Consider the following 25,817-nt stretch of genomic DNA (forward strand, 5'->3'; position numbering starts at 1 on the left):
GGCTCCAGAGGTCGGATCCAGCTTTTTTTTGGGGGGGGGGGCTCGGCCGGAGGACCCGTGCTTGAGGAAAGTGGCTGGAGGAAGCCTTGTGCTGTGAAGAGTGTGAGCAACCCCCCCCCCCAAGAGTTATGTGGGCCTAAAATTGGGCCCCCAGCCAGACAAGGAGGGGGTCCCTTCCCAGACAGGAGGAGGAGCGTGTCAATAGAACACCAGGAGTCTCCCCTCCCGTTTTTTTAATAAGAGCAAACTGAAGACCTAGTTCTAGTTGAGCCTATGAGACAAGATGGAGCAAAGTTTTGACTTGGTAGAAGAGCAGCTTGCAAAGATTCCTGAGCGGGGGGGGGGGAGAGACGGGAGACTGGCCTTCCCCTTCCCTTCAGAATAAAGGACTGCATGACAGATACCAGAATACCAGAACCAGGGGACATCCATTCCAGCTGAGTGCTGGGAGAGTGAGAACAGACAAAAGAAAATATTGCTTTCCCCAGCATGTTGTTAGTCTGTGGAACTCCTTGCCACCAGGAAGGTATGTCCAAATGCCAGATGCAGGGGAAGGGTTATCAGGAGACAGGGATCTCGTCTTCTCACAGAGGCATCTGGTGGGGCCACGGTGAGATCCAGGAAGCTGGACTAAGAGGGGCCCCTCGGCCTGATCCAGGAAGGTTCTTCTTAGGTTCCTCTGGCCACAAAGTGAGGCTGGGGGCTGGGAGCAGGAGTGGGAGAAGCCCATTGCTCTCCGGTTCTCCTGGCAGGCTTCCCTTTGGCAACGGGCTGGTGAAGAGGAGACCGGACACAGGCGGCCTTTGCTCCCAGTCCCCATCACAGCTGTTCTGAAGATCATCATCCCAGCAAACATAGCCACCCCTCCCTTCTCTGTTTTTAGGAAATAAAAATAAAAACTGCCTTTTATTAATCTTCAACCATTGTCCTGATGTTCAAATATTTTTTAATTCTATTTAAATGCAGATTTAGCTACTACTGACAGGGTTTTTTTATTGCATTTAGTGTATATTGTAATTTTTTCACTGTTTGATTGTAATGACGATGTGTGTTATGAACTGCCCAGATAATGTCTGCAATGGGATGGTATAGAAGTTGAAATATTAAATAAATGCAATGAATGAAAATGCAAGGAAGGCCTCAGCAGCTGTGCTATGATGGAGACCCATGAAACCCCACGGGCACCTGGGCCAACCCAGCCGGTCCTGCCTCCGGTTCTGGAGGGTCGCCCTCCTCCACCGGGCCCATGGCTATGCAGACAATTCATCAGGCCTGGGATCAGAAGGGGGTCCCCGCCACGTCTAAGAAACACACCAAGGACATAAGAGGCCCTGGTGCAGCTCAAAATATGAGAGGCTGAAAACCAAGGGGACACTGTGATTTCCCCCCCCCCCGCCGCCCCGCTGCCAGTATCCACCACTGTGGTTCTTAGCATCTCTCTGGTGGGAAGGAGAGGCCTTAGAGGCTACCCTCCCTCTGCCCCACGTCTGCCTCTCCGCAGGTGACTGGGAGACACCCTCAGAGGGAGGAAGGACCATCCCGTTTAGAGCACTGTGTGCATAACAATTTAACCCCTTTTGCCAGGCCCCCAGTAAATGCTAAGCAGAACAGACTGGGCACACCATCTGCTCCATGACTGGCCAAGTGCTGGGAAGGGGCCGGTGAAGGGCCAAGATGCTGAAACATAATCCAGGCAAGAGGGGGATCCTGCCGCTAGGAAGACTGTGGGACCAGTCGGAGGAAGGGAATCTACCTGGCCTCGATGGGGCTACACTTCTCCCCCCCCCCGAAGGACTCACGGGAGAACTCACGGACCTGGCACTCTCTATGGAGGTCAAATATCGACTGTGGCCAAGAGTGCCTTTTATCTCCTTCGGCTGACTGCCCAGTGGTCCCAATATCCCAATAAGAAATGCCTGGTAACAGTAGTTCACACATTGGTAATCTCAAAAATAGACTGCTGCAATGCTCTCTTTGCCGGGCTGCCCTTGGAAACAGTACAGGGACCTCCGCAGGTCCAAAATGCGACTGCCAGACGGAGGACTGAGGCGAGTACATTTGATACACGTATGTTCCCGGGCTTGGCGCATCTTCATTGCCCCCCCCCCACTGAGTTTCCACGCTCAGTTCAAGGTGCTGGTTTATAAAGTCTTTTATGGTTTAGGAAAATCAGAAAATCTTTCTCTCAGAAAACAGCTACCCATTTCACACACTCCTCTCAAGAAGCCACACTAAAAGGCAGCAACAAGGAACCGGACCTTCTTGGTGGTGCCCCCCCCCCCCAGTCTGTGCAACAAGCTCCAAAACGGGATGTCCCTCCTGACATTCAGGAAATGAGTGGAGACCCAACTACACAAAACTGCCTTCAGGAACTTATTCCCAGATGCTGTAAATATTGATGTGTACATGTGTTTTTTTTTTTTCTTCTGCTTGCTTTTTAACGGGTGGGGGTATGAATTTTAGATACAACCGTGATATTGGTTGTATTGTTATATGAGGTTGCGTGGGGTTTAGAGTTTTTAATTTGTAAACGGCCTAGAGCATCGTGACCGCTAGGCTGGTTATACAAATCAGTCTTAAAAATATATATTTTTTAAAAAAACAGAATTGCCCCCAAGAGCACCCCTTCCGTCGGCAGCCCTTCCCTTGCCTTCTGCCCCTCAGCTCACATCGCTGTTTTCCCACCACGCTCCGTCTCACATCACCTCCCTTGCCCCACACCCAGGCATTTTTTCACTGTTTCGAACCCCGAACCCATGGCCCCACAGGGGGCCCTGAGTGGGGCCAGGGAGTGTAAAGGCCGGCCATTGTTTGGCCGAAGAAAGAGAAAGCGCACCCCGAGGGTGACAGGCCCCACGGTACAGAAAGGCCTTTGTCTCGGGGCTGAGTGTATGTGTGCACGCACACAGCCACCGTCTTTGTCCTGTCTCTGTTGTTCCAGCTCCAGCCCCCCCCCCGAGGTTTCCACCGACAGCCCCTCCTTCCCTCCCTCCCTCCCTCCCTGCCCCCTCCCGCCAGGACAGATGCCCCCCCCCCAAGGCAATGGGCACTCGGCTTCTGCCCACCACGCCGTGGCTCGGTTCCTGTGCCAGCCGGCCGTTCTTTGAGTCTGGGTGAAGACAGAAAGCCCCTCGCGTCTCGGGAGGGGCCCGATATCGAGGACGGTGCCCGACACTCTGTGTCCAAAGGAAACAAGCAGGCCCCCAGCTCCACGTGGGCACAGTCCTGGGGGGGACGGGGGGCACCGTACAGGTGAGCGGTCCCTCCCTCCCTCCTCCCTCCCCATCTTCCCGACATGGAAAGGGGCAGGGAGGACCAGAAGAGAGCATAGGGATCCTCCCCCCCCCCGCTTCCAAGGGAGGGGAAATGTGTCTTGATGAGGGAGGGGGGCAAGGGCTTCTCTCCCCGGGGTCGGCCTCTGGTCACCCGGATCAGAGCCACTGCTCTCAGAACGACAGGCTGATAAATCCGGGATAAAGACAGCGGTTCCTTTCTGTGCTTGTGGCTGCCGCTAACGTGGCGGCACGACCCCCGTGGACACAGAGCTGTGCATCGCCTTCCTCCGAGGAGGCACAGCAGCCCCGATTGCCCCCACAGCACGGACCTCTGTGTGACTCTGAAGCCTTCTACTCAAGGGAGACGGCTCCTCTGTGGCAGAAGAGACCCCCCACCCCGCCCGCTCAATATGGGGGTCCAAGACATCTGTATCCCACTCCTATCAGCCACGGATGACCCCCAGGAAATTGGGCAGAATTGGGGCCGAAGAAGCCCCATTTCCTGGCAAGGGGCGAGCATTTGCCGGCAGCGAGGGAGAATGGGTGCTTCTCCCGGCCGGCCGGGCGCAAGTGGTGGCGGGGCGATGCCTTGGCGGCTTCCCAACGGGCAGCCATCCCGGCTCCCTTTTGTGCCGCTCCTCCTCGCACCCGGCTCCCCAAGCCCCAGGCAGCGCTTCCCAGGAAAGCAGGGCAGGGAGGGAAGGCAGGTCCCCTCCTCGTGACAGGAGCGGTTGATGAAAGCCTCCGAAGCACAAAGGGATGCCGAGCAGATTCCAAGCGATGACATCTTGGTGGAGTTGTCAATTTTTACACCGCTCTGCGTTTTGAAGTCCTCGCAAGGAGTGGTGACAGGCTGCCGAAGACAAGCGCCATCAGAGACACTGGCAAGGAGCCGCGCAGGCAACGGGATCGCTCAGTGGCCTCGTTTCTGGAGCCCTACATTTCCAAAATAAACAGCTGCAGGGTGCGGTGGCCCCTTTTAGGATGTCACCTCTGGAATGGAACGGGGGGGGCAGCAGGCGTGATTAGGGGCACGGCTTCAAAGCCCCCCCCCCGCCCCAGGGCCTTTGGCACAGCCTGCTGGTGCAATGGCTGTGGTGCCCCACGGAAGGGGTCAGGCCTTGCTTGAGAGGAGGGGGCCTGGCGGGATGCAGGCAGCCCATCCTGGAAGCCAAGGCCCGTCAGGCAGCCACAATGTTCCCACCGGGGATGCTGGCCGGCTGCCCCCGTACCCTGGCCGTGTTCTCCTTTGGCCCCTCCGCATTGCCCCCACCAAACACATTTCGACCCCACCAGACCCCCTTCATGCACATCAGCCAGGCCAGAGGTCCACCGACGACAGCAAAGCCGATCGCCCGAGGTCCTCAAGGCCTCTCCGCCCTCCAAGAGGAGGGGGATTGACCGCCTCTTGCTGCAGGTCCTTCTCTCTCTGTCTGTCTGTCAGTCAGTCTGTGGCACCCAGGCTATTGAAAGAGCAGCCTTGCATCTTACCCAGCCCCACAGGAACACCTGGGTCCCTGGTGCCCCCTTTGCTCCCACGTACTCTCAAGCCAGCTCACCACCCGCCTGTCCCACTGCAGGAAGAAAGAGCCACGGAGCCACTCGGCGCACCGAGGGCAGGAGAGAGCTGAATGCGCTGAGAGAGAAGGCTCCGAGCCATGGCTTTGGACCCTGATGGGTAACAAAGCACTTCTGATGAGGCAGCCATGGCCGATTAAAGGAAACCGAGAGGACCCCTTTCTCTAGGCAGATAACGCTGTTGCAGGAAGGCCGGTCAGGCGCTGTGTTACTGTGCCCACCCCAGGTCACCCTCTGCCTCCACCTATCAGAAATCTCACCCACCTGTGTGTCACTCATCTGTCTAGTCCATCTAGACGGCCCACCTTCCTGCCCGCCCGCCTGCCCGGCATCATGCCACTCTTGAATCTTGGATGGGGCCCGCTCCATTCCCCACCACCCCCGGGGCTTCGGAGGAACCGACCCCGTCTCCCTCCGGCTAAGGCAGCTGAACAGAGGAACAACGGAGGTCAAGGCTCCTTGGAGGGGCCACGCCAGCCACCAGCCACCAGGGAACCGACACCCGTCAGAGTGAGGAGGGGCTGCCTTGGCCAAGCAAGGGGTAGGAATGGCTTGCCCGCTGCCCTGGGCTCCTTCCAGCCAGACCAGGATCGCCCACCATCACCGTTGCTGGGAGGGGAAAGAGGCCTTTCCCACCCCTGATCTTTCCGACAAGCCATGGCAGAGAGCGAACCCAGGGCCCTCTGCCTGCAAAGCCCTGCCTCCCATGGCCCCCGACGGGAAAGGGAGCAGAAAGGGGAAAGCAAAAGGGATCCCAGGACTGGAGCACCTTCGCCACGAGGGGAGGGGAGGGGAGGTGGCAACACGCCCGGCTGCTGGAACACAAGGACGCCCCGGGCCACAGGGTGGGACTGCAGAAAACCGTGCACAAAGCAAGGGAAGCAGATTGGCTCAGAGACGCGGAAGGGACAGGATGTGTCACCATCCAGTCTGAGACACACACACACACACACACACACACACACACACACACACACACACTGTTGAAGCAGCAGGGGAACCGCAGCTAACGCCTCCCTCCGATAGGCAGACCTCCAACCTTTCCAAAAAGCACCCCGGAAAGGGACACACATACACCCCGCGCTTTCCAAGGCCACCCCTTCTGTTGCTGAGTCTGCTCTGACTGTCACAAAGGTCTTCCTCTTGAGCTCTCCGTGATCCTCCTCTGGAGCCAGCCACCTGGGTCTCATCCTTTGAAGACTAATTTAGAAAGGAGCTGGGCACCAAGCCTCCAGGCACCAGGTGTGTCTCCCATCATCTGGGAACCCAAAGGGTCCCCCCTCTTGACGAGGACTGGGGAGGAGATCCCGGACAGGCCGACAGGACCACCTCTTCATGCCGCCCTTCCCCTTCGTCTCAGGACTGCCACATCAGCCGCCGTCTCCAGTCCGAGAAATCTATTGCATCCTGCGGTGAAGTCCGCATCCCAAGGGCTTCGCTTATTCGTTTTTTTAAACGGCTTCTTTTAAAGTCCACGATTCCACCACCCCCCAAACCAGGCCCAAGAACATATCACATCACAAACAGTGTCCCCCGTCCTCAAGGAGCTCCTTGCTCAGGATCCACAGCCACCTTCCCACCTGTCCATCCGCCCAATGGCAACCTCTGGCCGGACCGTCCACCCGCCGGCTCCCGGGGCATTTTAACTGCCTTTTGTGGGCCGCCTCCTTGCTGAGAATCAATCCTGCAAACACACACCCTGGTTCAAAGTCAGTGAATGGATAAACGACCAAGAAAAGCAGGTGCCCGGGAGGCCCTTTTGTGGGCGGCCGGGGGGGGGGGGAAGGGGTGTCCGCCAGAATCTTTCTCCTTTAGAGAAGGGCAAGGGAGCCAAGTGTGCGCCCCCCCCCCGTCCCCGCTCTGCCCAGGGAACCGCGGGCGAGGGGGGAGGGGCTGAGCAGGAGTCAAGGCGCCCTTTGTCTCCGGTGCTGACAAAAACGCACCTCTCTTTTCAGAAGACTCAGCAAAGGAAAAGCTGAATAAATTAGATGAGCTCATTTATGGGTCCGCGATCTTCTCACGAGCCTTCAGCTGAGAGGCAGGATAGAGACCGTTCAATCAAGAAACCAGAATTTCCTGAGACTTATATTCCAAATTGCAAAAGGAGCAATGGCTGACACTTCCCTCCACAGGGTTTGGAGGCTGCAGGTGGCCCTGAACTCCTCTTCATAGTCCAGAATCTGGGGGTGGGGGGCGGAAAAGACCCTCAGGTAAAAAGCATCATCCCACTCACCTCTGTCCCACAGTACTGGCTTGTCTAAAGGCCCAGATTCTTCCAGCATTCCATTATTGTATTCACGAAGGCTTTCACGGCCAGGATCCGATGGTTGTTGTGGGTTTTTCGGGCTCTTTGGCCGTGTTCTGAAGGTTGTTCTTCCTAATGTTTCGCCAGTCTCTGTGGCCATGGGCATCTTCAGAGGACAGGAGTCGGAACTCTGTGTCTGTGTTCTGGTGTAGTGTGTGGGATAATTGAGTATTTGTAGCTGTGGGATCAGCTTTTTGTCCTTTTCAGGAGATTGGGTGATTAGGGTGATCAGGGTGTTTTTTGTTATAGGTGTATTGTCCTGATAAGGGGGGAGATGATCTGTCACTGTGATTGGTGGGTGTTGTTAGCTAGTCTTTTGTGTGCAGTGATTGCCAGTCCTTGTGGCTGGGTAGAGTTCATTGACATTTTCGCACACTACACTAGAAGGCAGACAGAGTTCTAACTCCTCTCCTCCTGGCCACAGAGACTGGTGAAACCTCAGGAAGAAAAACCTCCAGAACACGGCCAAACAGCCCAAAAAACCTACAACAACCATTCCATTATTCTTCTCCCTCAGAGATGCTGCCCTAACCCTTCCCTTTTGCTCTCACTCACAGGCAAATGTTAAGAATATCCTCCCTCTCTCTCTGTCACTCACGCATGTGAGAGAGAAAGAGCGTTCTGCTTTATTTTTTTCATGAGGACTGAATTAAATGGTTTATGGTTCATTACAATTTTTTAATTTCCTGCTGTGCAGGACACTTTTGGGCCAGCTTCCAAACAACACAAAATACAAGCAGCATCAGAGACCACAGACCGTATGGAAACGTCTGCACAGGCCCCGCCAGGGTGGCAGGTGGGACCAACTCTTGGGAAGAGGAGGGAGGGGTGCGTGGAGGTCAAGCAGAGCCTCTCCTGAGGCAGCCTCCGGTCGCACAGGGCATGTCGGAACCGTCCAAACAATCACACACACCCCACAACCATGTGCGGTCCAGCTCACGGCGACCCTCCCAGGGCTTTCCAGAGGCACCGTGGGGGGGGATGCAAACGCCCAGCCTTGGGGTTTTGTCCCCGTCCCCTGCTGAGAGGTAGACTACTTCTAGACACAGAAGTTCCACTTAGCTGCCACCGAGCCTAACACCCTTCTTTACAGCCACCCGGTGCCCACACCTGGCGTGAAGGGAAGTGGGCTTTAACCGTTTCCTCCCTTGCTGTCCGAGCACCACACATCCGCGCTGCCCCTGAGGAGATGAGTTTCGATCCAGGAAGGTGCAGTCCTGAAACAAATCTCAGGCCTGAAGATGCCCCAGGCGTCTTCCCCCTTTTCCAGACTTCCAATTTCCCTAACATTTTGCCAGCATGTGGAAAGAGAGCTCTATGGAGCCATCATCCTCCATTCATCATTACAAATTTGCCTGCACTGCGAAAGCAAAGTGTTCCAGAGCAGGAGGTGGGGGACCTGGCGGCAGGTCCGCACTCTGCCAGCTTCCTCCCAGGGATTTCCCCTGTGTGCCGGGGCGACAGGATTGGGCCTGTACGAGCATAGCTTACGCGGGGGGTCCTCGTGCAGGAGAGGCCTGGCCTCTCTGAGAAACAACAACCCTCAGACCAGACGCGCAACGGACGCTCCTGGTTGTGCTGTCACGGGCCGCAGAGAACCCGCGCTTGGGGACCTGCCCCCCCGGCCCTCCCCGCGACAGAACCTTGCCAGGCCAACCCAGCTCAAGGGGAGGTTTGCCTGCCGCAACCCTAAAGGTGCCACTGCACACTCCAATCCGGGAGGGAGGTCTACACCGGGACCCCCTGCCCCAGATTCTGTGCGTAGGGAGGAGCCCCCCAGGAAGCAGAACATGGGAGAGCGGACACCACCTCCTCAACCCGAAAGGGCTCACAGGACGGGCACCTGGCGAGAGTTTAATATGTCCACCCCCCCTCCTTCCTTTGTCCATCCCAGAGTCTCTCTCTGTCTGTCTCCTCCCCTCCAGACCCCCTGCCCCCTTGCCAACTTCCAGCGTAAGCCAATTTGTCTCTCTCTGACTTCACATCCATCACAGATCTCTTCAACCATCTTCTTGTGGTGGGCGTTACAAAATCATGTGCCGATAAGAGAGATGGAAAAGGTTTTACAGGAACCGGGGAGAAAAGGGGAGGCCAACCGGGCCAGGGTTAACGGAGACACACACACACTTTTCCCTTCCCAGCAGATCAAGGGTCTAGAGCCGTCTTTCCACACCTCCACGTGGGCCAGCTCCCTCTTTTCATCCCAGGAGGACGGGTGCCGCGAGGGGAATGCCTTCCGCTGGGTGTGTGTGTGTGTGTGTGGGGAGCCCTTCCACATGCTCCCAGGGCACCCTGGACAGCCGATCAGGTAGGTGCCCAAGCAGCGCAGGATCATGGCTGTCTCAAACGCCAGTGTCAGCAATGCCGGTTTGGGCCTCACATGGACCCTTAAAGACACATCGTGGGGGGGGGGGGCGCACAGAACTGATCAGACCAGAAGGTTTTGCCAGACGAACCCTCAGGCCAAATCCATCCGCGCCAGGCAGCCTCTGCCAGAGCAGCAGGGAGCCGCCCCTGACTCTGATCCGTGAAGCCACCTCAGGTCGCCTCTGGAAAACAATCCCGGGTTGACCCCCTTCAGAACCACCTGCCTTTCCACAGCAACAACCTCCCCCTTCCCCCCCCCCCACGCGCGGGAGAGACAGCCGCCTTCTGGCCCATCACAGGCCTGGGGCTCCCTTCCTTTTCAAACCTGCCGGAGCGCAAGCCGTTTCACACCTTCTCTCCAGGTGAGGGGCCCAGATAGAGGGGGCTCAGATAGAGGGGCATGTGGTGTGAACAGGGGTTGGCACCTTCCCCCTCACACCACCTCTTAGCCATCTTTTAGGCTGCAGATCATAAACGGTCAGCGCTAGAAGCATCCCACAAACCCTTGCGCAGACAGTTTGGCACATCTACGAAGCAGAAACCCTTCTCTCTCTCTTTGCCACATTACCCCCCCCCCGGCCGTCCTTTCTGCAGCCCCATTCCACCACAAACCCCCGCGGGCCCTCCACTACCTCCTACCAGCCGTGTGGTAACAAGAACCACCCCCACCCCACCCCCACCCCCACCATGGTTACAGAATCACAGGATCATGAAGTTGGAGAGGGCCTAGAAGGCCATCACGTCCAACTTCCTGCTCCATGGCCATGTGGCCAGCATGACTAGACAGGGAACACCATTACTTTCCCAGCGAGGTGGTACCGATTCATCTACTCACATGTGCAGGCTTTTGAGCTGCTAGGTTGGTAGGAGCTGGGACAAGCAACAGGAGCTCACCTCGTTTTGAGGATTCGAGCTGCCAACCTTTCCATCGACAGCCCAGTGGCTCAGCAGTTTAACCCGCAGTGCCACCCACGTCCCCTCTGACCACTGCAGGAATACAGATCGAAGGATATCTGCCAGGTGGTTGTCTATGCTTCTCTTGAAGCCCTCCAGAATTGGAGTGCTCACCGCCTGTCGAGGACACGGGTTCCATCGTCGTACTGCTCCGTTAGGAAGTTTTTCCTGATATTCAACTGAAACCCGGCTTCCTACAGCTTGAGCCCATGGTTGCCTGTCCTGCACTCGGGGACGATCGAGAACAGGTCCTGCTCCTCCTCTGCAGAGACAGCCTTTCAAGTACTTGGAAAGTGCTATCATATTCTCTCCCTTCAGTCTTCTTTTCTCAAGGCTAAACATGCCAGCTCAGCTCTCCATGAAGTGGAAGGGCTAGCTGACGTCGGCTAGGAGGACAAACCAAAATTGTTTTTATCCAATATAATTCAAGAGTGGCCGCTGAGGCACACGTGGGGATCTGGATTGCTCTGTGGCCAGGACTGCCTGAAGCAGAAAAGCAAATCTACCCCAAATCCTCAGCCCCACTGCCAGGCCAAGGTGCACATTTATATCCAAAGGTCACGCCTCCTTTTGGCACATGCAGCAGGAAGCCTTACCAGCACTTCACTGTCCCTCACAGGCAGTAAAAATGCAATCAGAAATGAAGCGCCAAGCAACCTGCTGGGACACCCCAAATCCGGCACCCATCGCAGCTGCCTCCTTCGGCTGGCCTGAAGTGTGGCAAAGCAAGAAGCAACACTTTAGGAGAAGCAGGCCTGCCCACAGCAAAAGCCCCGCTCGCGCGCTCGCTCGCTCGCTCGGCCTCCATGGGAATTCCCAACATCACCTCTGCAAGGTGAGCCTTTTCTCATGGGTTAAAAAGGAAGGCAGAGACCCAGACAGGGAGCCTGCAAAGGCCACTCCCATTGGTCTCCACTGCCTCCAGAAATGTGTTTGTTTACTTATTTTCAATATTTTCACCCTGCCTTTCTCCTTAAAAAGGACCCCCAAGGAGGCATGCATCGTTAAAAAGACAACAGTAAAAGCTGGAGACAGTAAATTATTCAACGGTTTCAAAAGAATGAAGTGAACATTATAATAAAAAGGCTTGACAAAAGCATTACTAATACAGTTTTAAAAGCAACAAAATTACAAACTATCCTGTTTTTAAACCCTGCTTGGTCACTAAGGGAACCCCTGCCTGAAGTGAAAGGTCTTGGCCCCGTGTGCAGAAGGGCAGCAAAGAGGGAGCAGGGAGGGCCCCCTCCCCACGTGCCACGCCATTCCCCGCCCCACCAGCCGTCCCAAGGAGGCTGAGCCTCCCCTCCTGCAACAGCACTGTGTGCCCCCCCACCCCCACTTGCTTTCTTGGCCGTTCTGGGCACCCGGCCAGCCCGAGCCATGCGGTAGCAGGCCGACCCGGCCTGACCCCCCCCCCATCCGCCCCACATACTGCCAGGCTGCCACTCCTTGTCCTCCACTTGCCATCCCTGGTGGGATGGTTGAAATCGTCTTGCGTTGCTCTTGAGGTGTTTCTCTCAATGCTACCTGCCCACCCATGGGTCTCACACAGATGTGTCCCAGAAAGGGGTCTCCAGGGGGCTTACAACGAAACCAAATGATGGTACAGTGCGCAACACAATGAAAACAACCTGAAACCCCTTCAGCAAAAAGACCTTCTCAACCGCTCAACTGAACGAAAGCGCCTGAGGTATCAGGCAGGCTAGAAAGAGTCCAGGGGGAAGGGGTGGGTTTGAGCCCCCAGTCCAGCCAGCTGCCAACCCTTGAGGGAGATTCCCTCAGCCCCCTCTCCCTGGGAGCCAGGGAGAGGAAAACAGCCCCCCCTCCCGGTGGCAGGACCTGGGTTAAGGATTTGGGTGGTCTCGGCTCTCTGCTCAAGCAACCTGGCAAGGCTCCACACCCTCACTTCAGCCTTTTCTGCTGCTGCCTCTGCCAGTCTCCCCCCCCCCCCGCCATGCCTGGACCTGTCGAGAGGCTTGACAGCGAGGGGGGGGGAAAGGGCTCCCACACAGAGCAGCCCATTGATGGCCAAGCTGCCCTTGCCTGCTGCCCCAGAGCTAGCCTGAAGGGCTTCGGGGTCCGTTTGCCTCCCGCAGGCAGGCCTGTCCTGACCCCCCCCTCCAACCAGGCAGCAGGTAGGCTGGAGGGCCAGAATAGCCTTCCCTTCCCACAGGTTGGGGGGAGAGGGAGCAGGGAAGAGACATTGCCTCTGCTCCCTCTCAACACAGGGAGGACCTCTGCTCTCTGCCTGTAAGGAGCAAAGAGCACCTGGAGGAGGAGGAGGAGAGGGCATGATGGGGGGGCTGACCCTGGGCAGCCTGGGCTCCAGAACCCTGGCTCAGCCAGAAGCTCTTCCGGCGCCCCAAGAGGGGAAGGCTTCGCTGCTCGTGCTCGGGGTTCAGCGGCAAGGCCAAAGAGCCACAGGCCAGCCACCGAGGAGGGGAGGGCCTGAAGGAGGCAGAGATTTGGGGGTCAGGGGAGGGATAATCTGCCCAGAGAGCCTTCCCCAACCTTTAGGGCAAGGCAGGACCCAGCGGAGCAGAGCAGAGCAGAGCCATCGTGATTTAGGCTGGGGTGACCGGAGGGCCTGGCGTGCTCTGGTTCTTGGGGGGTCACAAAGAGTCGGACGCGACTAAACGAGGAAACAACAACAACGACCGGAGCCAAGTATTTCCTGCCCCTTACTCTGGAACAAATCGTGGTCCCCAAACATCTTTGGTTCAATGAAACCACAAATGGTTCAGAAAAGGTATTCACATGCGCCTCCTCCTCGTGCCCACCTCAAAATAAATAAATAAATGAAAAAGCCACCGCTCTGCCCAACCCCCCCAACCCCACCCCACCCCCAGAGAAACTCCCAAAGGATCCAGCTGGGTGATGGGCAGGCAGGCAGCGCTTCAGCCCCAGGACCACTCATGGGCCTTACTTCTGAGTAATTCTACAGCCTGCCTCTCAGGCAAGGGTGTATGGCCAGAATAAATGTCAGCCACTGAGAATCCCAGGGAGGTCCCACGGGGTCCTCCCTGGCTCTCCTCCATTTGGCTCTCTCCCTTTGCCCCCCTTCCCTGGCCACCGAGGAGATGCTCCACAACCACAGCCCCCAGAATACGCGCGCGCGCGCGCGCACACACACACACAGACACACACACAGACACACACACACACACAGAGAGAGCCTTGAGGACCCTAATGAGGAGGAAAGTTGGGAACAAATGGAAATAAGGAGGTGAAAAGAGGCAGGCGCGCTGGCAGGGGTGTGTGTGTGTCTGTCTGTCTGTCGGGTTAGGGCGGGCTGGGAAAGACGCCTTCCGAGCGCAACCGAGGCCGGCCGGCCTGCCTGCCCAGGCGGGGCCTCCAGATGGGCCGGCGGGCGGGGAGGGCTGCGGGGGGGGGAGAGAGAGCTCAGCCAAGAGGAGGGCGAGGGCGGCGGGGGGGGCCCTGCTGAGCCAAGCGAACCCCCTTTCCCCGAGGGGGGGCGGCAACGGAGGAGGGAGGGAGGAGACACTCGCCTCCCCCTCGGGCGAAGGGACCGATCCGGGACCTCGCGGCGGTTCTCCGGCCAAGCGGGACCCGGGCAGCGCGAAGCCTTCCGCCCAGCTGCTGCGGCCACACGGCCCCGCCGCGGCCGGGACGCCTGCGGGCGCCCGAGGAGATGCCCGCGAAGACCGAGACCTCCCTCCCGGCCTTGGGCCACGCGCCGAAGAGGAGCGGGAGATGATGATGATGATGATGATGATGGCGTCGGCGGCAGAGGGGCCCCGGCCCAGCCCAGCCCAGCCGCCCCTCCCGCCCGCCCCGGGCAGGCCATTGTCCGCCCCAGGGGCCGGCCAGCCAGCCAGCCAGCCAGCCGGTCGCCTGGCTGGGGAGCCGGAACCCGCCCGCGCCGTCGCCTCCCCCGGGAAAAGGCAGCGGCCAGCACGGAGGACAAAGGCGGCCCCCACCCCGCCCTTCCCGCCGCGGGCGCACAAAGGCCGCCCGAGCAGCATCCCGGCCAAGCAGCAGCAGCAGCAGCAGGAGGAGCGGGCGAGGGAGCGGGGGGCCGAGACCACCAGCGCCCCAGAGCATCCCGGGGGGGCTGGACGGCCGCCTGTCTGCATGGAGGGACGGTGGGCGGTTGCTCCCGAACAACGCCGCCGCCGCCGCCGCCGCCTCCCCCCCCCCCGTCTAGGCTGCGGAGGCGTCGGGGGACCCGGAGCCACCCCCCTCCCGGCAGGCAGACAAAGCGGGGACACGCCCAGGCGGGCGGCCCCCTCCTCCACCGGGCCGGGGCGGGGCCGGGGGGGCGCCCCCCGTTGGGACACCGGCGCCGGGAGGGGGAGAGAAACGAGGAAGGAGGGAAGGAGGGAGGGTGGGAGCGCCCTCTCCTCCTCTCGGGGCCACGAGGCACCGCCACGGGCGGGGGGCGCACGGGTTCCCCCCATGGCTGAACGGCTGAGCCCCCCTTCCTTGGGGGGACCGGCGCAGCCCCCCTTCCCCACCCCCACCCCGCCTCAGCCCCCACCCCCGCTCGCTCACCCGCGCTCCGTGTGGCCCCTCCGCCCGCCCGCCGGTCTGCCTCTCCTCCTCCTCGCCGCCGCCGCCGCCGCCGCCCGCGTCCACCTGCTTCCCTCCGAGCAGGGCGGGGGGGGGAGGCGGGGAAAGGGGCTCCGGCGCTCTCCACCTGCTCGGCCAATCGCGGGTCTCGCTGGGCCTCGGGGGGGCGGGGCCTCCGGGCAGGAGAGAACTACGCCTCCCGGTCGGCTTCGCGCCCGCCAAAGGGGCGTGGCTCGGGGGGAGGGCGCGGCCCCCTCCCGCCTCCCCACGGGGGCTGGGGTTGCCAAGGCGACCGAGGGAGGCAGCGTGGGGGGGAGGGCCCGGGGTCCTTGCGCTGGGGCGCCCCCCCTCCCGCCACAGACAGACCAGGGAGGGCCGCAAGAAGGCTCCCCCCCCCATGGTGGGGCGCAAGGGCAACCCCCCCCTCATCGCCCCGTCTGAGCCGAAGAGTCTCCAGGGGGCTCCTGCCCCTCCCTCCAGAACCGCTCTCCCCCCCCCCGCCGAGAAGGAGGGCCCTTCGGCGGCGGGGCAGGGACAGCTCTTCGGGGAAGGAAGGCGCCCCCCTCGCCCTGCGGAGCCCCCCCCCCGGCTGCCCACGTGAGCGCCAAGCTGGCTTTCCCCCGGGACCGGGCCTCCCCCCTCCCCCTTCCCCCCCCCGGCACCCGCGACCCCCCTTTGGTCGGGCCATTCCCCTCGGCCTGGGCGCCTCTTCCGGGCAGGCGAGAAGGACCGGGCCCGCTGGGACCACCGGGGCCCCTCGCCGGGGCAGAGCTCTTCAGGGCCCCGGGCCCCGCCCTCGGAGCGAACGGGGGGGCTCCCGGAGGGGCTCCCACCCACCCGCCAAGGCCCCCGCTTCCCCCTCCCCGGGCCCTGAGCCCAGCCAGGGGAGCAAGTGGGGGGGGCCCTAACTCTGCCGCACGCGCCGGGCTTCCAGGCCAGCCCTCCCCAGCCCCCCCCCGTTCCTCAAAGGAAGGCCGAGAGGGTGTTTCCCACGTTCCTTACCCGGGCATCTCGTGGGAGCCCCGGCGGGAGGCGGCGGCCTGCCTCCGGGGAAGTCGGGATCAGCCCCGCGGGGGTGGGAAGGGTCGGGTCGGCGGCGACGGCTGCACAGCCTTGCTCGGAGGGTCCCGCCAGGAGGGATCCCGCGAGGGAAGCCGGCCTCGAGGTCCGCGAGAGCGGCTGCTTCATTCAGCACGTGCTTCCTCCCGATTCAGCGAGGCAGCCTGGCTGGCTGGTACCTTGGACAGCGAACGCGGCGGCGGCGGCGGCGGCTCCTCCTCCTCTACGGGAGAGCCGCCCCGCTCCCCCGGCGCAGAAAGGGAGGAGGGCTGGCCTGCCTCTCGTATCCAGCTGAACAGCGGCAGCGGCAGCGGCATCCGCAGCAGCCCACGGAATCCGGACTGGCCGTCCCCTCCCTTCCAGATAATCCTGGCCTAATATGAACGAACGATCCTCCCTCCCCCCCGTTCCTAGTCAGTCTTTCTCTCTCTCTCTCTTTTTAGGAGAAGGGGGTTGATGGTCAAGGGCGCAAAGCCACTTTTGATGGCCAGACCATTCCAGAAAACGGAATTCTTCGATCAGGGCACAGCATCGTCAAGGGGTAAAAGGCAGGCAATAAGAACAGCAGGGGTGTGGTGTTCGGGGGGGGGGGGGCAGAGTGGCAGACTAGGGCTCAGGAGGGTCACAGGCCATGGAAACTCACTGTGTTCGGCGGGCGGGGGGGGGGCAATGCTAAAACCACACCTCCAATCTCTTACTTGGCTTATAGCAACCCATAACCATAAACTGACAGCACATAGCAACAAAAATAGCAGCTAATAAAACCAAAATCAAACGAAATGGTTTTTTAAAATGTGTTAATTGAGTATTATGTCTGAGATTGTAGATAAAGAAATGAAACATTTGATAATGCATGTAATTACTGCAGCTATAATATGGGAAACATTGGAAGAGAGCAAAAACATGGTCATCGTAAAAATGACACAAACATTTGGAATGATTTTATACCTGAACTTGAAATATGGAATGGAAAACATAGATAAAAGAAGAATGTGAATGTCCAGTCAGGGAACAGAGAGATTAGTCACTATAGTAATTCTGGTGAAACCTGTTGCTCTTTTTTTTTGTTCTTTTATTTATTGATTGATTTATTGATTGATTTATTGATTGATTTATTGATTGATTTATTTATCTAGTCGAATTGTGTAAGTGGATGTCAAAGTACCCTCTTGCTCTCTGCAATTTTACCCTGCCCCTTCCCATGTCCACTCCCCCCAGGCCCCCAAGACCCCTATCCCCAATTCTATCCCTATTGAAAATGAATAAAAAATATATTTAAAAAACACAATACAACAGCATACTAAATCAAAGTAAAAATAGTAGCAAAGGAGAAGTTATATAAGGTCACGTCAAAAGGTAGTACACCGAGGATAGTCTAGGCTGGGGCAGTTGACATGATTTCTCCCAAACATCCTCTCCATGTCAGAGCACGTCCCTCGCCCTGGTTCAGAGAGGAGCCACATGCGATGAAGTTAACGAGGAAATGGCTGAAGAGCTAGTGGAAGAAAGATCTCTCAGAGAATAGTTTACCTGCAGCAAGGAGCTTGACCAGGAGATATGTCAATGCCTTACGATCTGTCTAGTAGCAATAATTACCAAATAAAGGCACATTTTGGTTTTTTATAATTTACAATGAAATTTAAATGCAACAGTATTAAGTTGATTCTTAAACATTGCAGCTAAATAAAAATACAAAAGGTCAGAGGACCTGCAGTCGTAAGATAGAATCCATGTGATGGAGTGAGCTCCCATTGCTTGTCCCAGCTCCTCCCAACCGAGCAGTTCGAAAGCATGTAAAAATGTGAGTAGATAAATAGGTACCACCTTGGTGGGAAGGACACGTAACGGTGTTGCTTGTCTAATCACGTTGGCCACATGACCATGGAAGATGGTCTTCAGACAAACGCTGGCTGTACAGCTTGGAAACGGGGATGAGCTCTGCACCCTTGAGTCGGACATGGCTGGACAAATTGGACATACCTTTACCTAAAGAGTGGTATGATATACCAGATGGGCGGGATATAAATCAGATAGATAGATAGATAGATAGATAGATAGATAGATAGATAGATAGATAGATAGATAGATAGATAGATAGATAGATAGATAGATGATAGATAAAATAAATACAAAAAATACAAAAAAGCATGAAGCAGGCAGACATCGGGTGCAGTCCAGTCCTTCTCCTTGTTCTTCTGGTTCTCCAAGGTTGATCCAAGGCATTGTTTCTCTCTTCCCAATGTCTAGATGACCCCCAATAGTTTTGCTGGCCCAAATTTCTCTTTTGTGTCTTTATCAAGGGAGGGTGTGTCTTCCCTCCCAAAGGAGGGTGCACTGTCTCCTATAGTTGCTCAGCTAAACATGAACAAATACTATTTGTAACAAGTTTAAGTATGTAAATCTTTCTCAAAAGTAAGAACAAGACTAACCCACAACTCTAAGACCAACAGAATCCTCCATGCCACTTTAGTGTTCCTGCAATACTTGGTCCGTGTTGGTGGCCCTTCTTTATTAAAGCGTCTTATAATTATTTACAGGTGTTAAGCCTTAGAGTAGCCCATACATTCTTAAAATTACAGTACTGTACGTTCTTTAAAAAGATACAATCAAATATGCCAGGAACAATTCATACTACAAAAATGTATGTTGTTCAGTCGTTTCCAACTCATGACCCCATGTATATTGTCACATAAACCAGGAAAAATTAGTATTTAGGTTAAATTCTTTTGTTGTCATGATTTGTTATCTATAAATCTATTAAAACGGGACGTGGTGGCGCTGCGGGCTAAACCGCAGAAGCCTGTGCTGCTGGGTCGGAAGACCAAGCAGTCGTAAGATCGAATCCACGCGATGGAGTGAGCGCCCGCTGCTTGTCCCAGCTCCTGCCAACCTAGCGGTTCGAAAGCATGCAAATGCAAGTAGATAAATAGGGACCACCTCGGTGGGAAGGTAACAGCGTTCCGTATCTAAGTCGCACTGGCCATGTGACCACGGAAGATTGTCTTCGGATGAACGCTGGCTCTATGGCTTGGAAACGGGGATGAGCACCGCCCCCTAGAGTCGAACACGACTGGACAAAAATTGTCAAGGGGAACCTTTACCTTTACCTTTTGCTGTCATGATTTGTTATCTATAAATCTATTAAACCTTTTCCCTCACTCTAGCCAATGCTAGGGTGATCAGCAAAAAAAAGGCTTTTTAAGGACAGCAAAAAGGCTTTTAATGTTAAGATCATTGGGGAGGCTGCAAACCAACAAGTGGAACTTTTCAGAGCGGTTTACAGCCTCACTGATCCTGGTCAACAACAGCCTCACCCCAGTGATTTTACTGGGAATCAATTTAACGCTCTTTTTAAAATAAAAAATTGAGGCCATCCAATGTGATTCATATCTCTAGTGCATCCTCTGTGGGCCTGTTTGGTTGAATTTCAGCCTGTAACATCAGCGGAGGCATCCAGGGCACTAGTACGCTGCAGACCTGCCCCCTCAGTGCATGATACATGCTCATCTTGACTTCTGAAAGCTCACCAGGCAGTCGCTGTGGATGGGGCTGTTAACATTATTTATGCTACACGGAGGGAGGGTTACCTCCCTCCTTGTGTGAAGAAACCATAATAAGGACCATCTTAAAATGCTCAAATCAAGCAACAGAGAACCTAAATAACTTTAAACCTGTTGATAATATCTCTTTATGGGCAAACCGATCGAGCAGGAGATGGCAGAGCAACTCCAGACGCACCTGGAGGAGGAAATCCATTCCAGGCCACGCTGCCATAGAATGTGAATACGTTTCTTCATCTTTCCCTAGTCCAGGTTCAGGATGTTCAAAACAAGGCTATTTACTGAAGACTTTTGAGAGCATCTTCTTAATGTACAATGGATGGCCTATTTTGATGATTCCTGTTTGCCATCACTTGGGTTTTTCTCCAATCTATTAGTTCATTGTTTATCGTAATTTGTGTATAAAACAATACTTTTGTCTAAAATCTTTAGAGTAAAAATTGAGGGTCATCTTATACATGGAAGTAAGCTGAGGAGAGAACCCTGCGATTGCAAAACTGCCCATACCTTGCCTCTGCAAACAGGCTGCCTCCAATCACAAGTCTTCACTTCCCCCAATCATAAGCCTTATGTGACATCAGCTGATGCCGAACCAACCAACTGCAACACACTTCATTGGAGGTGGAGCATGTAGGGAGTGCTCAGATGCAACAGGGATTCATAATGTCCAGATGTTCTCAGCCCAGAGGCTGAATAAAGTTAAAGTGTGACGCATAATATGACAGTATTGGTGTGTAAATGTTACCTAATTACTAAATAAAAATGTGTTCTGTTTTACGTTTAAAATATTGATTTCTTAATATTGGGTTAGAAAAGGGGGGCATCTTACACATGGGGTGTCTTATACGTGTGTTAAGTATATTTCTTAGTATATTTGATATTTATTTCCTATTTATTGGCCCTCATCCCACCAATAACAATATAAACAAACAAAAATCTGAAAACTGAATGTACATCCAGGCCTTCCCTCCTGTCAACTACTGATTTCTTTGCTTTGCTATTTATTATTTTATTATTTTATTCCTGCACTATTTGTTATTGCTGTATACTAATGTTTTTATGTTTTTTAAAAAATTGTTTTTGATATTCTGTAAGCCGCCCAGATGGGTGGGATATAAATCAAACAAATAAAATAAAATAAATAAATAAAATAAAAATCGAAGGTTGTTGTTTTTATTCAAAAACACCAGGCAGTCAATCAAAATCATAAAAATTTTGACTGATATTCTATAACAGATGCAAGTTTTAAACAAAAACAAGTATCTGTTAAATATTGGCGCAGTATGTATGCTGCTCCTAATATTGCTGTTTTTTATAGCTCTGATAGTGTGATTTCTGAGATCAGCCACTGCTTATAATACTGCGTGAAATTGATGACTACAGGGACTACTGAAGTGTGTTTCATTCACAAGAGAGAAATTTTGATAGCCAGGTTTCTGTACTTTTTTAGTTTTCCCATTTATTTGCAACTCTGGCATCCCCTGGAATTGCAATGTCAATGATCCAGACATTTCTCCATTCTATTACCACTATGTCTGGTGTGTTACGTTCAAAATCTGTTTGGATCTGGAAATCCCACAAGATCTTGACATCATCATTTTCTGACACCTTCTGCATTTAATATTCCCATGGGTTTTTGGAGGCCAGCAAGTTATATTTTTTGCATAATGACCAGTGCACAAATTTTGCCACACTATCATGTCTAATTTCGTAATCTGTTTGTGTAATCTTTGGACATTCACTGATGAGGTGTGCCACAGATTCATCTTTTTTGGGGGCAGAGTCAACATTTGCTGTTAGCTCTAATTGCTTGGATCTTTGCTTTCATCACATTGGTTTGAAGTGATCTTGTGCAACAAAAATGAAGCCTTTGATTTTTTTTTCTTAAGGATCCAAAGTTTTGGAATGCTCATTAGTTTCTGTGGTTTTCAATCCAATTCTTCTAATTCATTTTTGATGTTAGGGTTTCCACAGTCTTTTGATATATTGACTTTCTGTCAGTTCTTTAACTTTTGTGTGTAGAATGTTATCTGCTTCTAGTATTCCAAGGTATTTATAATTTTCATCACTTGATAGTGATTTTATAACACTGTCATTTTAAAACTCTATTCCACCTAGTGTTTGGATTTTGCCACGATGTATAAACAGAGCTGCACATTTGTCAACTCTGTGAGGCTCCCAAAGTGGAAGCCATGGTAGGAGTGCCGCTGCTCCCGAAGAGTAACAGCCAGACTCAGACATCCCCCCCCACCATCCCCACCGCGACGGGAAGAGAGAGGAGTGGAGACCCCTGATTGGGGGACAGAATGCGGCGGAACCCTTACCCTGAGCAAGGGGGTGGATACCCGGGACCTAGAGGAGGTTGTGAAAGGGTTAAAGATCACCCGCGAACCGGGACGAGTTCAGGCGGGAAAAAGAGGGGAGGAGATAGAAGCGGGGATGGGGGATATAAGGGAGAGGGCCAGGGACATTCCAGGCGGTTGGGAGTGGGTCTGGATGAAGGATCCCTGGACCCTCAAGTGGGAGCAGGTCCGGATTCCCCATGAGGAGGCAGAAAAACGCCGACAACTGGGACTAAAGCCTCGCCCGTCCTACTGGGGAGAAACCGAGGCCAAAGAGTGGCGGAGAAAGCTACGAGAAGAGCGTGAGGCGGTCGCCAGGGAGTTGGAGCGTAAACGACAATGGCATATCGCCGAGTTGAAGAAGCTGGGGGGGTTACCCGGTCCTTGGGGTGCCGAAGGAGGAGAGGGATCCTCCTGGGACGGCTGGAGTGGGGACGAGGAGACCTTACCCTTGATTTCCCTGGAAGAAGAGTTGAACCCTGGACTGGGACCTGTGCCGCCCTTAACAGGTCCTTGGAACCCAGAGACTACTAACCCCTTTGTACATAGTTTATGGACCCCCTTAAAGCCTAACCATGGTCTCCAAACGTCTCTGAACCCTTTCATGGGTGGTGTAACAGAAGATGTTAATGTTGAAATAAATACGACACCGTTTGATGTTCCTTCTATGCCTCGTCCGTTTATTGAAGAAAAGACAGCCCACCACAACGAACCCTCACAAACTCTAAATTTCATTTGGATATCTTCACTAAATATTCACAGTGTTTAGCAATGATTCTATGTACTGTATTCTCAAAGGCTTTCATGGCCGGGATCCAATGGTTGCTGTCAGATCCCATGACTATAAATACTCAATTATTCCACACACTACACCAGAACACAGATAGAGTTCTAAGTCCTGTCCTCTGAAGATGCCAGCCAGGCAAAACATTAGGAAGAAAACATTAGGAAGAAAAACATTAGGAAGAAAACATTAGGAAGAAAAACCTTCAGAACATGGCCAAACAGCCCAGAAAACCTACAACAACCAAGTGATTCTATCTCTTTGGAACTTCTTTTGGAACTTTCTGCATATAGTTTTAGGTCATCCATGTCCTAAAAGCCGAGTTTCCTAATAAACTGCTTTTACACGAGACAGAGAGGGTCCGGAACGATCAGCTCCTTTACCAGGCAAAACCGGGTCCATTAATTTTACCCTAGGGCAGCTGAACACTCTTTCTCCCAAGTCTGACCCGATTTAAGAAAGAACAAAAGCACTTATAGGAGTTCTAGGGAATCTAATCTTCCTAGCACTCTTTAATATGTAGGACCCAAATGGTAGCATTGAGTAAACATGGCCGTATTGAGCACATCAATCTAAATAAGCCAATTAACTATTGTAGCTTATGGTCTATCCAAGAAGCCAACTTCCAGACATTTAGCATTTTTATAATTTTATTAGAAAAATATAAAGATAAGAAAGAAATTTGTTTAAGCAAGTAAAACAAGACATATCAATTATTTCCAACCCCAGCCATCACCAAAAGACAGAATTCCTCTATAAAAAACGAAAATAACAAACCACTAACTATTATAATTAGAGGAAGGCTGACCTTCTCTCTAATTCCAGTAAAACTACATTTTCAACAAAACTGTAGATTCTATTAGGTAGAAGTCAGTCTTACTGTCCTTTCCAAAAATAAAGTTCTTCTGACGTCCATCTTCTAACTCCCTCCGTGCTGGAAAACCTCTTCTCCTCTCATGCTGGAATTCTCTTCCTTCACATGAATCTTAAATAAGAGAGTTATGTCCTTGCTCCTTCTGGGCTAAGATAGTTGCTTGGTTACAAGATAAAGGTCACCTTGAGCTGCACAGAGTTTGCACAGAGTTTGCAAACTGCAAAAGTAACCGTCCTTGGAAATTTTACCTAACTCACACCCAGAAATCAAAAGGATTTTTCCAGACTAACTTTGTACCTATAAAGTAAATCACTATTTAACTTTCATAAACAAGTATAAGAGACTACTGATTTTTTTTTCTGCTTGTTCTGAAATATGGTAGCCCAATCCAGTGATATTTAAAATTATTGGCATGGGGATCAGTGAGATGTTGAACAGCAGTGGTGACAAAGAATTCCCCTGAAATATTCTTTTGATGCTAACTTCCCCAATTTCTTCAACATGGGCCATTAAGAAAATTTTCCATTTTTTAAAAGGAACTTCTGAATATTTTTACAAATCCCAAAAATTTTTAGGCAGGTGCTAATCCAGCTGTGTGGCAATGAGTCAAATGCCTTTTTATAGTCTATCCAGGTCATGTTAAGTTTTTTTTTCCTTTTTGCATTCTTAAGTATCATTTTATCAATAAGCAGCTGATCTTCTGTACCTCATGAATTTTCCCTTTCTGTTCAGTTGGGTATAGGGATTTGGGTATAGGGATTTTTCAGCTAAATAATTATGTACTGATCTTGCAAGTACTCTTATGAGGAGCTTGAACATTGTTGGAAGGGATGTAATTGGTCTATAATTAATGGGTTAATTGCCCTTTTGATCTTTATTATAAGAAATGTGCGGTCTGTTGTCCTCCAGTCTTCAGTTGTAGAATTTTGAAGTGGTTAAATGTCACTGCTATACCTTGATGGAGACTTGTTAGATGCTTTAACCAAAATCCATGGAGCTCATCTGGACCAGGCGCACTCCAATTTTTCACAGCCTTTACTTGCCTCTTAATCATTTTAGTTGTTACAATATCATCCATTTGTTTTCCTTGAGTTTGTTTACAAATGTCTTTAATCCACGAGGCGTTTCTGTTATGTCCAGTTGGGTTTTCCCATATTTCTTTCCAAAATTTTAGAGCATTATCTTTATATGGGCCTAATTTCATTTGTTCTGCATTTTCTCATAATGAGAATAATCATTGGTTATTTTGAAATTGCGTGTTTTCTTTATATTGTTTCAAATGTCCATCATATTCTTCAGTTTCCTTTGCTGTAGCTGTTAATTCTTCCACAGTTTCAAGGATTGTTTTCCTTTCTAGCTCATATATTTTGCATAGTCTGGCTTTTACAGTTTTAAGATTTGAATCTTTCAAGAATTTAAGATGCTAATGTCTGCACGTAATTTGTTTATTTTTCTTTCCAGCTGAATTTTCCATTTTGGAGTGTCACAAGCTTTCTGGTTTTTTAGCAGCTTGTAACCAGGTTCCATGGTTATTATGGCAGCTGTGCTACACATGAGCTGGTCTGTTTCCTTTAGGATGTTGGTTGGGTTTGTCTCGTAATAACATTTCATAATTTCTCGATTTTCAGTGAGAGTCCAAGTTTTGCATTTACTTTGTTCCAGTAACTTTGCAGCAGCCTGTCCTAGTCGCTCGACAGGGTTTGCTGAGCCCTGTAGCCCATTTTGTCACCAGATGTCCAGGGGCTTTAGCATCAGATGAGGTCCTTGTTGATCTGGGCGATGACCAATCCAGTATAGATTTCTGTTATTTTCCTCTCATCCTAATTGACAGTTGGTGGACGCAGTTGGTCTGGCTTCTCAGCTGAGACTTGTTGGGCTTGGGAGACCCTTCAGCATGGCTCCCAACCTCACTGAAGTGGGCAAACCCCTCCGCCTCAACAAGGGCTGTGCCCATGGAGGGCATTATTATTACAAGCTGGCACTTGTCTTTTCCCATCCCCACAACTAAAAGGAAACTTTGTTTCAAGCAAACAGTGTGAGAGGGTGTTGGGGTGTGTGATCACAGGGTAATTAGCAGACTTTTGGTCTTAAGAGCCAGGGTGTAAATATTCCAGACCTCACAGAGACAGTGAGAGGCCCAGCTTTACCAAAAGAATTATCTCCCCCAGATATCTAACATAAATTTC

At 53.0% G+C, this 25,817-nt stretch overlaps 1 protein-coding gene across 4 annotated transcripts in view; it reads right to left on the reverse strand.

Annotated features, from left to right (window-relative positions):
- DPYSL5 (dihydropyrimidinase like 5) overlaps nucleotides 1–16,307 on the reverse strand; it is a 48,069-nt gene extending 31,762 nt beyond the window's left edge. For 3 of the 4 annotated variants that reach the window (XM_072985707.2, XM_072985712.2, XM_072985703.2), the window contains exon 1: nucleotides 16,015–16,307. In XM_072985707.2, the coding sequence (XP_072841808.1) occupies nucleotides 16,015–16,022 (8 nt within the window). In that variant the 5' untranslated portion in view covers nucleotides 16,023–16,307. Of the gene's footprint in view, nucleotides 1–14,994; nucleotides 15,118–16,014 lie in introns of those variants that run through there. The other variant, XM_072985705.2, reaches the window with a different exon arrangement.
- Nucleotides 16,308–25,817: the final 9,510 nt, after the last annotated feature.

Source organism: Pogona vitticeps, chromosome 1, assembly GCF_051106095.1.
Source record: "Pogona vitticeps strain Pit_001003342236 chromosome 1, PviZW2.1, whole genome shotgun sequence".
NCBI lineage: Eukaryota > Metazoa > Chordata > Lepidosauria > Squamata > Agamidae > Pogona > Pogona vitticeps.